General features: G+C 39.3%; 1 protein-coding gene across 1 annotated transcript; it reads left to right on the top strand.

The window, feature by feature from the left end:
- The first annotated feature begins 4,759 nt into the window (after positions 1-4,759).
- LOC116307302 (cubilin) lies at positions 4,760-14,749 on the top strand. The gene is made up of 17 exons (XM_089033307.1): positions 4,760-5,136; positions 7,585-7,803; positions 8,325-8,462; positions 8,622-8,847; positions 8,937-9,058; positions 9,437-9,661; positions 9,908-10,036; positions 10,125-10,282; positions 10,629-10,712; positions 10,820-10,963; positions 11,082-11,241; positions 11,340-11,521; positions 11,685-11,838; positions 12,388-12,597; positions 12,725-12,892; positions 13,040-13,686; positions 14,222-14,749. The coding sequence occupies exons 1-16, from the start codon at positions 5,058-5,060 to the stop codon at positions 13,171-13,173; spliced, it is 2,532 nt and encodes an 843-aa protein (XP_088889433.1). The 5' UTR covers positions 4,760-5,057; the 3' UTR covers positions 13,174-13,686; positions 14,222-14,749.
- The last annotated feature ends 235 nt before the right edge of the window (positions 14,750-14,984 follow it).

The following is a 14,984-nucleotide window of genomic DNA, read 5'->3' as shown; positions in this document are numbered from 1 at the left end:
AACTATGAAAAGGCTTATACTATCGCAATTGTTGGAACAAAATATTGCAATACTATTGCAATAGGGAAAAAGTGCTCAATAGTCACCACTAATTTAAATATCTCTTATTTATTTTAACAGTAATGATAAAGCAAGAATTTGGATCAAAAAATTAACGATAATAGATAGTAAAATATCTGCATGACATCCGTTGCCTAATGAAACATAAATAATGTCTACAAATGTCTGTCTGTCTGTGTGTCTGTCTGTTGTTCGCCACTTATACACTGTATATTATAATGAATAGAGGGGAATGGTTATATGGGAGTCAGGCCCCGTCCGCACGTATCCGGAAATTTTTGCATCCGCAAATTTTTTTTTTGCGGATACGAAAATGTTCGCGTCCACACGCAGCGTATTGGAATCGTTTTCGAATCGTTTTCATTGTCCACACGTATCCGGAAATTTCATGTTCCGCCCTGATGCACGCTAGTGCCTAGTCCATTTGACGGATAGTTTTTCTTATTGAGCATGCGCAAAATCGTGTTTACTTCATCGCATTCGAAAATTTGCGGATACGACCGTCCACACGTATCCGTATTCGGAGCGTATTCGAAAATTTCCACTCTTGAGACCGTTTTGGAAAATTTCCGGATACGGATACAAAAATTTCCGGACACGTGTGGACGCAACCCGTATCCGCAAAAAAAATTGGCGGATACAAAAATTTCCGGATACGTGTGGACGGGGCCTCAGACAACGCTGCGCCTTTTCAGACCTATGTATTGTTTTCTAGTGGAATTAACATAACAAAGGGTATTCCACAATTCCCTGTAATGAATTAATATATAATGAATAAATAATTAGCACCTTTGCGTACATTTGTTTTCTTAAGGGCTTACTCGCTCAAAGAAAGTGCTTAATGAAGGTATCTATCATAGTATCCCACACTGAATACACAACTCATTTTTCCGTAAAATTTGCGGATACGGACACAAAAATTTGCGGATACGTGTGGACGGGGCCTTAGTATATGTATAGGTATTTTTGTATTCATTATTTGGCAAACACGACAATTCCACAAGATGTTGTTGCTGTTGTTGTTGTTGTTTGGTTTGCTAAGAAGGGTTAATGGGGGCTAGAAAGGGCTAATGGGGGCTAAGAAGGGCAAACGGTGGATAGGAAGGACTAATGAATAATAGAAAGGGCTAATGGGGGCTAAGAAGGGCAAACGGTGGCTAGGAATGACTAATGAATAATAAAAAGGGCTAATTGGGGCTTGTACGGTAGGAGGGACTAATGAATAATGGAAAGGACTAATGCGACCTCGAAAGGTCTATTAGGAGCTTGTACGGTAGGAGGGACTAATGAATAATAGAAAGGGCTAATGGATCCTCGAAAGGGCTATTGGGGGCTTGGACGGTAGGAGGGACTAATGAATAATAGAACAGCTAATGGGACCTCGAAAGGTCTATTAGGAGCTTGGACGGTAGGAGGGACTAATGAATAATAGAAAGGGCTAATGGATCCTCTAAAGGGCTATTGGGGGCTTGTACGGTAGGAGGGACTAATGAATAATAGAAAGAGCTAATGGATCCTCGGAAGGTCTATTGGGGGCTTGGACGGTAGGAGGGACTAATGAATAATAGAAAGGGCTAATGGATCCTCGAAAGGGCTATTGGGGGCTTGGACGGTAGGAGGGACTAATGAATAATAGAAAGGGCTAATGGATCCTCGAAAGGGCTATTGGGGGCTTGGACGGTAGGAGGGACTAATGAATAATAGAAAGGGCTAATGGATCCTCGAAAGGGCTATTGGGGGCTTGTACGGTAGGAGGGACTAATGAATAATAGAAAGGGCTAATGGATCCTCGGAAGGTCTATTGGGGGCTTGGACGGTAGGAGGGACTAATGAATAATAGAAAGGGCTAATGGATCCTCGAAAGGGCTATTGGGGGCTTGGACGGTAGGAGGGACTAATGAATAATAGAAAGGGCTAATGGATCCTCGGAAGGTCTATTGGGGGCTTGGACGGTAGGAGGGACTAATGAATAATAGAAAGGGCTAATGGATCCTCGAAAGGGCTATTGGGGGCTTGGACGGTAGGAGGGACTAATGAATAATAGAAAGGGCTAATGGATCCTCGAAAGGGCTATTGGGGGCTTGGACGGTAGGAGGGACTAATGAATAATAGAAAGGGCTAATGGATCCTCGAAAGGGCTATTGGGGGCTTGGACGGTAGGAGGGACTAATGAATAATAGAAAGGGCTAATGGATCCTCGAAAGGGCTATTGGGGGCTTGGACGGTAGGAGGGACTAATGAATAATAGAACAGCTAATGGGACCTCGAAAGGTCTATTAGGAGCTTGGACGGTAGGAGGGACTAATGAATAATAGAAAGGGCTAATGGATCCTCTAAAGGGCTATTGGGGGCTTGGACGGTAGGAGGGACTAATGAATAATAGAAAGGGCTAATGGATCCTCGAAAGGGCTATTGGGGGCTTGGACGGTAGGAGGGACTAATGAATAATAGAAAGGGCTAATGGATCCTCGAAAGGGCTATTGGGGGCTTGGACGGTAGGAGGGACTAATGAATAATAGAACAGCTAATGGGACCTCGAAAGGTCTATTAGGAGCTTGGACGGTAGGAGGGACTAATGAATAATAGAAAGGGCTAATGGATCCTCTAAAGGGCTATTGGGGGCTTGTACGGTAGGAGGGACTAATGAATAATAGAAAGAGCTAATGGATCCTCGGAAGGTCTATTGGGGGCTTGGACGGTAGGAGGGACTAATGAATAATAGAAAGGGCTAATGGATCCTCGAAAGGGCTATTGGGGGCTTGGACGGTAGGAGGGACTAATGAATAATAGAAAGAGCTAATGGATCCTCGGAAGGTCTATTGGGGGCTTGGACGGTAGGAGGGACTAATGAATAATAGAAAGGGCTAATGGATCCTCGGAAGGTCTATTGGGGGCTTGGACGGTAGGAGGGACTAATCGAGGCGACCTAAACTTATTTCCGTGATACCTTAACAAAAAGTGTTCGTTACCAGTCTACCTTAGAATTGTCTACAATGAAAAGGGAAAGAGGAAAGAGTAGTTCTATATTCCTAATCAAAAATATAGCATGAAAAGTCTCCTCAAGCTAATAACAAGCATGGACTGTGAGGAGACGAAAGCCTTATTTCGAGTCAAGTAAGGTGTGCTTTGTTTTCTAACATTTTCCCTCTGTTGTATTTATGCTCTTCGTTTAACGAATACTGTTTGGATCTCAATCGTTATCTAGAGCCAACAAAACTATTGAGTCGTGCAATAGTCGAGTACTGGGAGACTGTGAAGCCAGCTACTGGTCGTCCATATAGCCATGTACTGTATACGCCTGACTGTTTCAATGTAACCGCTGTACATAACGCCTTAAACCAGACCAATTGAAAACATCTTAATACACTTAACGAAATTACTCGATTCTGATTGGGCAAGAGGAGTATAATTAAAACGACAATTGTACTCTGAAGAGTTCCAATTAAGCTGCTTAATTTTCTTGAGTATACAGTACTATAAACAAAAAATCGCACGATCTTCTCATACAATTCAGAATTTATGATACTCGTGCTGTTTTTAAAGGTCTCAAATACACCAATCCCGCATTCATTGTTCTACCTCCCTAGTTACTTTTACTGTTGCTACGTCGGACAAGCTAATTAGAATGTGTTTTTGATACACAGCATTGAACAGACACTGATTGCGAAAAAGTTGTAAATGTCTGTCTCAGAATCAATTGATTCTAAAGATACATTAAGAAACAAATCTACTAAAAAATCTTATGAATTCGAGTTTGTTGGCTGAACATTCTGTATTCCAATGAGAAAACTAATATACCCATTGTTTGGGTGGACGCTCTAGCGTTGCCCGGATCGGTCTATTTTGAAAACTTTCAAGACATCACTCGTACCTAGCTATCAATTCCGAATTGTGCTCTAAATGGTGGGATTTCCTATACAAACAGATGAATAATAATGAAAGCAGATGTAATGACTAGTATATGTGCCACCTGTACCACGTGAATTCATCAATAGCCTTATTTACACCACAACACGCGTTGATTGACATCTGGGAGGAAGAGACACGTGTGTTTCTATTACTTAACTGTAACCTATCTTTTATTACATCATCTACATTACGAGACTAGCAGAGCTGTACAAACTGTACATTAAGTTTGATTGTAAAGTCGATAAGTGAGGTTAGGTACTTAGGATCAGTGTTTTCAATATTTTAAAGACAATTAATTATAACAGGTTCTACATGTAGTACATCACTGATATTGCACCATAGTAGTTTCTGAACTTTGATATTGTACTGTATTTATTATGGAAATCCTTCCTTTTCACTCTTTTATCAAACAATACAGTGATGATGACGGAGAGAGTTCTAATCTATAGTCTTATCTCAAGTCATTTCAAACAAAGGATTGCATTAATAGTGTTTTGTATCGGATTTGATGATAACACTAGTGCTTCAACATCACGGCTTACTTTCATGTGAAGACTAAGTTGGCAAATATATCTGGTCGTTAGACCCTCCTTTATTCTTAGTCCCAATTTTCTCGGTTTCTTTTTTTTTTTTTAAATTGGAATTCACCTCGACTTTTTTTCCAAGGAATTTCTCTAGCTCTGTGATATACTAGCAAACCAGATGCTACACACATGATCTACACAATAGGTCTCTCTCTCTCTCTCCTACTGTTTTGGTATCAAAACAGTTATTCAAGACATAGCTAACTCAACGCCCACCATGCAGTGAGTGACAGGCGTTTTGCCAATGACTAAATTCTTTTAATCTCGGTAGCTGCGTCACATCAAAGGCTCAACACACACACACACACACTATTAACACGAGGTCTTTGGCCCAGAACGCATCAACATTATTCACTGAACTGACTTTGATTTTATACTGATTATGAAGAAAGTAAGCAAGAAAGAAAGTCAAGACTAGCACTACAAAGCCGTTTGTTTCCTGTTTCACTGAAAGGAACTTCTTGGACATCGGTATTGAAAGTTAAACGGTCCGTAACATTAAGTATGGCATCTTTGAAATTGATGATCTTGTCTTTGGGACATATACTGCTGTCCCTAACTCAAAGAACTATTGGTAATCAAGGTACGTAAATAAGTACAGAAAGTACAATTTGTTCATCATCTTTATACTTACAAATTGATACCGATACTGAGGTTTACTGAGGACTGGGTTTGTAAATAAAAACATACCGCTCTGTAAACATGCACAGCATGGTGCATTGTATATATGTCAACAATCTAAGTGCAAATTAGTTCCAATTATTGTCCAGTTATGTGTAAAATGTTTGTGAATTAAACTGATCTACAAATTTGCACCAGATTTACATTACATTTACACATGATTTATAAAGATCATTATAAGTTATTCTTGACATGTTTTTATTCGTAATAAAAAGTCTTGTAGTCTGGAGGATATTTCAGTGTTTTCTGGATATTTTTTCTTTTCAGCCACAATGCTTTTTGTTCTTCTCTTCATCAGAAAAAATCTGTTAACATTTGGTCAGCTACGATTTCAAGCTCACGCTCCCTCATGTGAGCCCATACAAATTATGTCTCAAAAACACTTTTCTCAAAATAATGACTATCTAGGCAAAAAACAGAAGTGGATTCAGTTAATTATTCATGGACTGTATTATATGGTTTAGATTGAATTCTATTAGAAAAAAAACACCGTACTTTTTGAGTTGAATGTACGCTGTTGGATGTATTTTACAAGGGAAAATGCATGACATACCGGAGTCAAGCTAGAAAATCGTCTCTCCTTGAAATAAAACAGAACCTGTCAAAAAAACAGAAGTGGATTTGAAAACCCCGGGCTTTCCCATTTTGGTATATAATTCATAGGAATTTGTTACAATTTAGAACCGTATTTTTGCTGATTTTATAAGCTAATACTATCTGTTGGCCTATACATTCGCCTCTAATGATTTCTTAGGTTTCGTAGCCTCGAAAACACGCTAACTACTTGTTAGCAAAAAAACAAAAGATTTACGGGTCATTTAGGATGTTTTGTCACGCAGTTAACTTGTGCTATATAACTTTACTTTTAAGAACAACTTTTTGCTTTGGAAAGAGAGAAAAAGAAAAGAGCAAATATTCCAAATGTATATGCAATTTTTTTCCAATGTTGGCTATCAAACACTTTTGATGTGCATAAAGTAACGGCTAAAATAAGTGCTACCATGTCATTCCTTTATTTTCACTGATTGAGATAAGGTGGTTCCCTAGGGCACTTCCAGTATTATGCATGATTTAGCTGACTATAAAGGATAATAACTTGAAATTCCTTTTTTCTTATTTGCCTCGAGTCAAGAAAGGGTTTTCATTATAAGATAAGTAATAAAGTTGTTTTAGCCTGGCCTTTTTCTAAAAATAATCGCAATGACTAATGGAGTTTTTAGCGGCAGTAATCAGTTGTAGCTATTGCATGGCTAACCGATGGAATAAGCAATACGAGAAGCCAACATAAAGTAGAAAATGTAATACCAATCTAGTTGTGACCTAGCGAGGTTTAGCAATCAATCAAAAACTGCCACAAAGAGCGACCCTAAACTAGGCCATTGCTGTTTAGTTTTCCCAAAGCAATTCGCTATCGCACAGCAAGTGAGAGAAAGTGCGTCATGTAGATTGATCTTAACGAACGAGCTGTCAGCCAAAGGCTTAAATATATTAATTACTATCCAAAATCAAACTAACGATCTAGAAGGATGACACAGGCCGACGGAATGGGGAAAAGGAACAGCTGTGTTTGAGGAATTTGATGAAATAATCTAAAAAATGGCATCTATAAAGCTATTATTGTCAACCAGCCCTTCATTCCCATTCATTCATCGTCAACGGTCTTTCATTCCCATTCATCCATCGTCAACAGTCCTTCATTCTCATTCATCCATCGTCAACGGTCCTTCATTCCCATTCATTCATCGTCAACAGTCCTTCATTCCCATTCATCCATCGTCAACAGTTCTTCATTCCCATTCATCCATCGTCAACGGTCTTTCATTCCCATTCATCCATCGTCAACAGTCCTTCATTCTCATTCATCCATCGTCAACGGTCTTTCATTCCCATTCATCCATCGTCAACGGTCCTTCATTCCCATTCATCCATCGTCAACGGTCCTTCATTCCCATTCATCCATCGTCAACGGTCCTTCATTCCCATTCATCCATCGTCAACAGTCCTTCATTCCCATTCATCCATCGTCAACGGTCCATCATTCCCATTCATCCATTTTGCTAATATGAAATCGTGTAATACATAAATAACATAATGAAGAAATGCTTGAAAGTCTCGAAAGGCTAGATTAAGCCATTGTTTAAGTTTATTTTCAGTCAGTTGTGTTCAACTCTCGTGTGATAAGATTATAATTAACTTCCCCATCGAAACTTAGAAGATTTGGTAGTATACAGTACAACAGATTGACAAGCTTCAGACTTCAGACCCTTTGTTGCATTTGAATCTCTATTCAATGGAACATGATTGAACAGAGCTGAATATTTTTTTAATTTTCTTTTTCTCTCTACAACAGATTGTCACTTTACAATAAGCAAAGAAAATGGTACATTTCACAGTCCAGGATTTCCTAGTAAATACCCGAACAACCAGGACTGTGTCTGGCTGATTACCGTGCCTGAAGGAAGGTACATCAAACTGGTGTTTGATTTCTTTGACGTTGAGTTCCACAAACGAACATGTATTGATATGGTGGAGGTTAAAGATGGTCAAACCGCTGATCAGGAATTGCTTGGTGAGTATAACGTCTATGCCGTATAGCTATGCCGTATAGCTATGCCGTCTAAGTATGCCGTCTAGCTATGCCGTCTAGCTATGCCGTCTAGCTATGCCGTCTAGCTATGCCGTCTAACTATGCCGTCTAACTATGCCGTCTATGCCGTCTATGCCGTCTATGCCGTCTATGCCGTCTATGCCGTCTATGCCGTATAGCTATGCCGTCTAACCACTTCCGTCTAACTATACTGTCTAGCTATGCCGTCTAACTATGCCGTCTAACTATGCCGTCTAACTATGCCGTCTAGCTATGCCGTCTAACTATGCCGTCTATGCCGTCTAGCTATGCCGTCTAACTATGCCGTCTAACTATGCCGTCTAACTATGCCGTCTAACTATGCCGTCTAACTATGCCGTCTAACTATGCCGTCTAGCTATGCCGTCTATCTATGCCGTCTAACTATGCCGTCTATGCCTATGAATTTAATCCAATGTTTGGGGCTTCCATAGTAATTGGGTTCTGAACTGATTAATTTTTAGGTACATATTGTAACGAGATATATCTTCCAAGATATCCACTGTATTCCAGTAGCAACAAAATCCGAGTTTGGTTTTATTCTGATGCGTCTGATCAGTTCCAGGGATTCAACGCGTCCTTTACAAGTATCAAAGAAACCGGTAAGGCTTGCTGTTTGACCCTCAAATGGTTTTCGGATGTTTTTGATTGGATATTGATATTCGTAAATCACGAGAAATCATTAGATATTCATAGTATGACAAATACATACTCTGTGGACAATTTACCATGGGTACTAAGTATGTTCTTACTTTTCATAGGATGCGGAGGACATTTAACATCGTCTACAGGCATCATCACATCTCCTCGTTATGGGATATCACCATACCCCAGCAACATGGAGTGTGAATGGATAATAACAATAGATCAAGACAAGCACATCAAGCTTTGGTTCGAAGCGGTTTCCATTGAACTCACCACAGTCAAATGTATTGACAAGATTGATATCTGGGATGGACCAATAACCAACGAGACATTCCTTGGAAGGTATGATCGAGGTCCCATTGTTATCTTTATATATTATATTTCAATCTATAATCAGACTTTATCAATCTCCTTATTCTTTTCTGACTTAGTATTTGTCAAAGCACAAACCCGATCTACTCCAAGAATAACCGACTGAGGTTCAAATTTGTGACTAACGCTGAAGGTCGTGGCCAAGGGTTTTTAGCAAGATACTCCAGCTCACTTACGAGAGGTAGGAAGGCATTAATAATATTATGCTATAACATTATACAACATGTACAACAATATGTAATATTATAAAACGTGTACAACAACATATAATATTACAACATATGATGAAGATGAGGAGGAGGATCCTGATGATGATGATGATGATGCATGATGATGATGATGATGATGATGATGATGATGGTGATGGTGATGATGGCGATGATGATGATGATAATGATGATGATGATGGTAATAACGATGACTATAATGATGATGCATAATGGTGATCGTGATCATGATCATGATGATATGGCAAAACGTTTGCCTACCTTGTACATACATACATACTATACATAAATGAATAAAAATATAAAAAATATTTTAAAATATAATTTTACAGGCTGTGGAGAAGATTTTGAAGAATCGAGAGGTTTGATAACGTCACCTAACTACCCTTATAGCTACCCGACCATGGTGGAATGCATATGGCGCATCAAAGCTCCACAAAACACTTACATCTCGATAAGGTTCGTTGAGTTGGTTGGAATGAATAGTACGAGCCAAGCTTGTCCTTTGGATCATATTCAAATACTGGATGGGTATGACAAGAACTCCAAGTCTTTAGGTATTTGATAATTGAATACACCCTTGTTATACACAACTATAAGAAAGTATTTTGATTAAATGCTATGCAATGCTTACCGAAGGCTTCTTAGAAAGACCACTCTAGGATGCTCTCTTTTCGTGGTCATAATAAACACAGTTAATAAACAACTGTATATATTTGTACGAGTATATTTTATATTTCTAAACTTTGACAAACGACTGGCATCGTAACACAATATAATAAGGTTTTTTAATTTCATTGCAGGGACATTCTGTAGCTTCAATCTGCCAGGAGTAATTACGTCCAGCAGTAATCATATGGTAGTTCGCTTCCAGTCCACTCTCAGCATGACACCAGGAAGATTTCGTTCGCTTTTCCTTATTCATTCCAGAGGTAAATGAATATCACCACGTATAGAAGACAAATATGTAATATCATATTTGTCGTGCATGATAATATATATCTTTTCATTTCATCTCAGAGTGTAACGCATCTCTTGGTATGGAAGATGGACGCATAGACGACACACAGATTTCCGCTTCGTCTTACTCTAATTATTATTATGGATCAAATGATCAAAGATGGTCGCTCTTACCAAGATTGGGTCGGTTAAATGGAGAATATGCATGGTGTAGTCAGGTATACTCTAGATATATACTCATCTAGTGATCTTATATCAGTGCGCGCACCACCTATAGGGGATATATATGCATGGTGTAGTCAGGTATACTCTAGATATATACTCATCTAGTGATCTTATATCAGTGCGCGCACCACCTATAGGGGATATATATGCATGGTGTAGTCAGGTATACTCTAGATATATACTCATCTAGTGATCTTATATCAGTGCGCGCACCACCTGTAGGGGATATATATGCATGGTGAGTGCGCACCCACGTATATTGGATTTATTCCATAATGTATGGCTCTATTTCTAATTATACAAATCATTGTTTTTCCTGGCCTATTCTCTATCTTAAAGGCCCAGGGAGAGAGGATGATAGTTGGCGAGTATTTCCAGGTGGATCTCAGGAACCTAACAATGATAACAGCTGTTGCTACCCAGGTATGTCATGTTGCTACCCAGGTATGTCATGTTGCTACCCAGGTATGTCTTGTGGATACCCAGGTATGTCTTTAAAATATTTATATACTTTAAAATCTATTTATAAGGGCTTCGCTCATCGGATCACCACGCAAATTGGACACGAACACATAGACGTTGTCACTTGGTACAAAGTAGAATACAGCTATGACGCAAAATATTGGGTGGCTTACAGTGATGGTAGTGTGAACAGTACAGCCAAAGGATATACGGTATGCAACACCCAACAACATGAATATATGGATAATATATACCTCGACCAGTACAGTGGAGCATGCAGGATTCTTCGTTTAATTATTGTTGTTTCTTGTCGTTTGTTATTATTCAAAGGAGTTCATGGGAAACTACCATTACCCAACCATCATCCGTAACGTGTTCAATCCTGCTATAATAGCCAACATGATCAGAGTGATTCCGACTAACTTCATCAGTAACTTTGGACGTCACATGTGTCTACGCCTAGAAGTCTATGGATGTCCGTATCACTTAGGTAAGCATTCGTGGCCGGCTAGAGGGGATATTGCCATAGATGTGTATACAAAGATGAAATGCAATAAATACATTGAGCATGCTTGTCTTGATATTTAGGATGTGGAAAGACCATATCAACCAAAGATCCTGGTGAAATTAATGTACGTGGGTATGCAGACAAGAAAACGAGCTGTACCTGGGTATCTAGACCCAGTCCACCTGTATTCAATGACCTCGTTATGGTGTTGACCTTCAAACTCTTCAACCTTCCCTGTAATGCTGGATATCTTAACTTACAGGTTTGTATTGCCTGTATTTCATTTGCTAGTTACACCCGTTGTATACTGTTTGCTATTTACACCCGTTGTGTACTGTTTGCTAGTTACACCCGTTGTGTACTGTTTGCTAGTTACACCCGTTATGTACTGATTATCTTTATTCATTTTTCCCGGTGCCGGTCAGGAGCAAATATCAGGCAAATCATCCAAGTTCTGCGATAACAATTCACCTAGTACCTACATGATCAGAGCATCTGAGCAGTTTATTCTGAGTGTAAACATGATAGAAGGCACAGCAGATAAAGGTTTTGATATCAAGTATCACACGGAGACCCTGGGTAAGATGTTGGTACATTCATACGCATTCTTCCTGCCCTTTGGTCCATTTGTAATAATTTATTTCCAACGAGTTTGTAGTCCGTGTACATTTGCGCCTTTACCTTATCATTAGATGTGTACGATCGATGAAATTTGGCGCAGATCATAAAAAGAAAAAATTTCTTTCTGGCTACCAATACCCCTTGGTCGTCACCCTTTTTTTTCCACTGGACCACGGTTCTAAAAAAATTTGCAGGAAAATAGCAATGAAAACAATGCGCCAGATTCTCTCCCCTGATGCCTTTAGGGCTAGAACACTATCCTGCGTAATCCGTGCAAACAAGGGCAGAGGGATTTAATTGCCGTCAGGTCCGAAGTCCATACGTCGCCTCAGCTCTGCGGATGTCTCGGGGGTATGGCATTGTGGTAGGTGCAGTTTTTTTTTTTTTTGAAGTAATTAAACCAGGCAGCTCTGAAGACATGAGTTCGATTCCCGCTGGTTAAGAGGTTTAATGTTTTTTATTTTTTTTTCAAAACAATTTTTTAAAATATAATAAACTTTTCAACAGGATGTGGGGAAATCATAAATATAATAAATAATGGTACAATCACGTCTCCTCGCTTTCCAAAAAACTATGGAACAGATCAAAAATGCGTGTGGATTCTTGCTGCTAAACAGTCTGCCAAGATAGCAGTACACTTCAAAGAAATCAAGCTGCAAGATCCTATCAATGGAACAACATGTTTGGATTATGTTCAGATCAAAGATGGACAACTAGGTAGGGCTATCAGTTATTTGTGTGTAGACAACGTTAGCATGTGAGGAGCTGCCCTAGACTTTGCATGTTCCCATGATTATACATCAATGTATTATTAGTATTAATCAGACTATAATCTTTTTACCAGATGCATCCCCCATTGTTAGCCGTCATTGTGGAGACACTTTACCTCTTATGTTCACCTCATCAAAAAACTTCCTACGAGTGGAGTTTTATAGCGACCAAGCTATTGTTAACAAAGGGTTCACTCTAGAGTACAAGTATCTATTACCACCAACAGAAAGACAGTATAAAGGTAATATACGAGTACTGCTCGAGTACTGGCCAAGTACTTTCTCTGAGAGGCGGGGTGCGCATGCGCAAGACATACTAAGAAAAATAGTTTCACAAAAATGAACTTGTCTTGCTATGTTTTTCATTTGATTTTTCTTTCTTTCAATAGATTTTTCCCCATACATCGTTTTTTCTAAGGAGGAAGTTCCAGTACATTCATCAGCATCACGAATGGACACACGCTTTCCACACTTGATATTAATGACGTCAACAGTGTTATGTGGAGTGTTCTCTCTCCTTTGAAACTGTTGTTTGGATATCACTCAGTTCTGTGTAGGTAGTGAGACAGAAGAATAGGAATAACGTCATAGGTAGACTTGGCTAGTATGAGTCTAGCGTAGCTAGTAGCCAAGCAAGTGACATAGTACGTGGCTATAATATTAGCAAACCTACTTGATGTCTACTGATATTCATTAGAAGAACCGCCCTCACAGGGGCGGATCCAGGGTTGGTAAAAGGGATGACTAGCCACCCCCCTTTTTCAAATTTCTCAGTATTTCGTTACTAACAGCAACCCCCCTTTTCCTCGCATTTCTGGTAAAACCTTTGGATCCGCCCCTAGGTGGCCACCATGATTCAGACTTTTGCCTTATAGTCAGTTCATCAAATAATATACTGTAATGAATTAATTTAGTTCTAAAGGCTAGGTCTCTGCGTCAATGTCCCTTGAGGGATACTAGGTTCTTCAGGTTTCATCTGCAGCATATACGGCATACAGTGCCATTGGCCAATAAATCTCGCCATTAATATCCAGGGGCTGGTCCAGGGTTAGCCTCCTTTGCAGCCGCTGTGAGGCGCTTCCGGTTCCCGTCCTTCCCCCACTAGCGTCTGCTCAAACTTGAACAACATTCCTTTCTTCATTGTTTTCTATCAGCCAATCAAATTGCTAGGTGATATGCAATTTTTTTATTTTCCCGTGCGAAATGGCATAAGAAAGTTTGCAGTTTATATTTGCACATGTATCACGTAAATGCGGAAAATACGACCAAAAAAGTTTCGAATTTTAACGATATATGTTTTATATGTAAGAAAGAGGAATCTAAGAAAAGCCGTACAAGAATATTTGGTAGAAGTCAGTTGGATATCCCATGTATATTAGAAAGACTTGGTGGATTGAAAGACCTTCAAGACTACGCCGAATACAGTACCAAGGTCAAGGTCATACCCACAAGACTTTGTGGGGCTCTCTCTGATTTGTCAATTTTGAAGAAAGGAATGTTGTTCAAGTTTGAGCAGACGCTAGTGGGGGAATGACGGGAACCGGAAGTGCCTCACAGCGGCTGCAAAGGAGGCTAGTCCAGGGTTGGATGGGGTGGGGGTTCTAGTTACCCCCCTTCGAATATCTTATAAAGAAATAAGAATAACGGGATAAAACCTAAGCCTATAACAGCCACCACTGGACTGAATATCCAACTGAATACTGCAGGCAACATTGCAGGCTCTCGTACGCCCTTTGCAGTTAACGGTCACGTGTCTGTACTGGACTGCAAAATTTTTGTTTTTATATTAAATTGGTGATTCTTTTTAACTACTTATAAAGAACTGAATGAAAACATGTGTATCCAGTGTGTTACGAAATGTAGTTTTATTACGATCTCTCGAAACAGGTCGTAGAAAGTTTGTTTGCTCTCCAGTAAATTTCACCCATGGGAATCAAGATGTTCATTCATTTGCTCTCAGTAAATTAATAAGCACGTGATTACTGAGCTGCAAAGGCACCGAGTATGGTAATATTTGACCGTATGTTTAGGCTTTTAGAGTTAAATAGTTGTAATGAATAACTTATTTTGGAAATAAAGTTTTAATAGTAAAGTGCAAAGAGAGTCGTGATTATATCTATGAGACCCGATTTAAAACTTGAGGTAATAACGCCCTGATATCTCATTGTTCATCTTCGGGAACTCAGCGGTAAAGTTCTGAGGGTTCCCGAGGATGTTCATTATCGTACTCTTTCTACAATTATCAATCATCACCTATGTAAAGAACCCTTTTTGTAGTCCTATTACCTAAAAAAATGTGAAAATGAAGTTGAAATTATTAAGATCGGATTTAAA

Source organism: Actinia tenebrosa, unplaced genomic scaffold, assembly GCF_029948245.1.
Source record: "Actinia tenebrosa isolate PJP-AT-01 unplaced genomic scaffold, QUT_ActTen_1.0 PGA_scaffold1__47_contigs__length_23844297, whole genome shotgun sequence".
NCBI classification, from domain to species: Eukaryota; Metazoa; Cnidaria; class Anthozoa; order Actiniaria; family Actiniidae; genus Actinia; species Actinia tenebrosa.
This window is presented reverse-complemented; position numbering and strand designations above follow the sequence as displayed.

Bases quoted from the DNA above. Each gene is read 5' to 3' on its own strand.
- LOC116307302 (XM_089033307.1), top strand. From the start codon at position 5,058: ATGGCATCTTTGAAATTGATGATCTTGTCTTTGGGACATATACTGCTG. The intron at 9,662-9,907 runs GTATTTGATAAT...ATTTCATTGCAG, and splicing joins CAAGAACTCCAAGTCTTTAG to GGACATTCTGTAGCTTCAAT. The intron at 10,283-10,628 runs GTATACTCTAGA...TCTATCTTAAAG, and splicing joins AATATGCATGGTGTAGTCAG to GCCCAGGGAGAGAGGATGAT.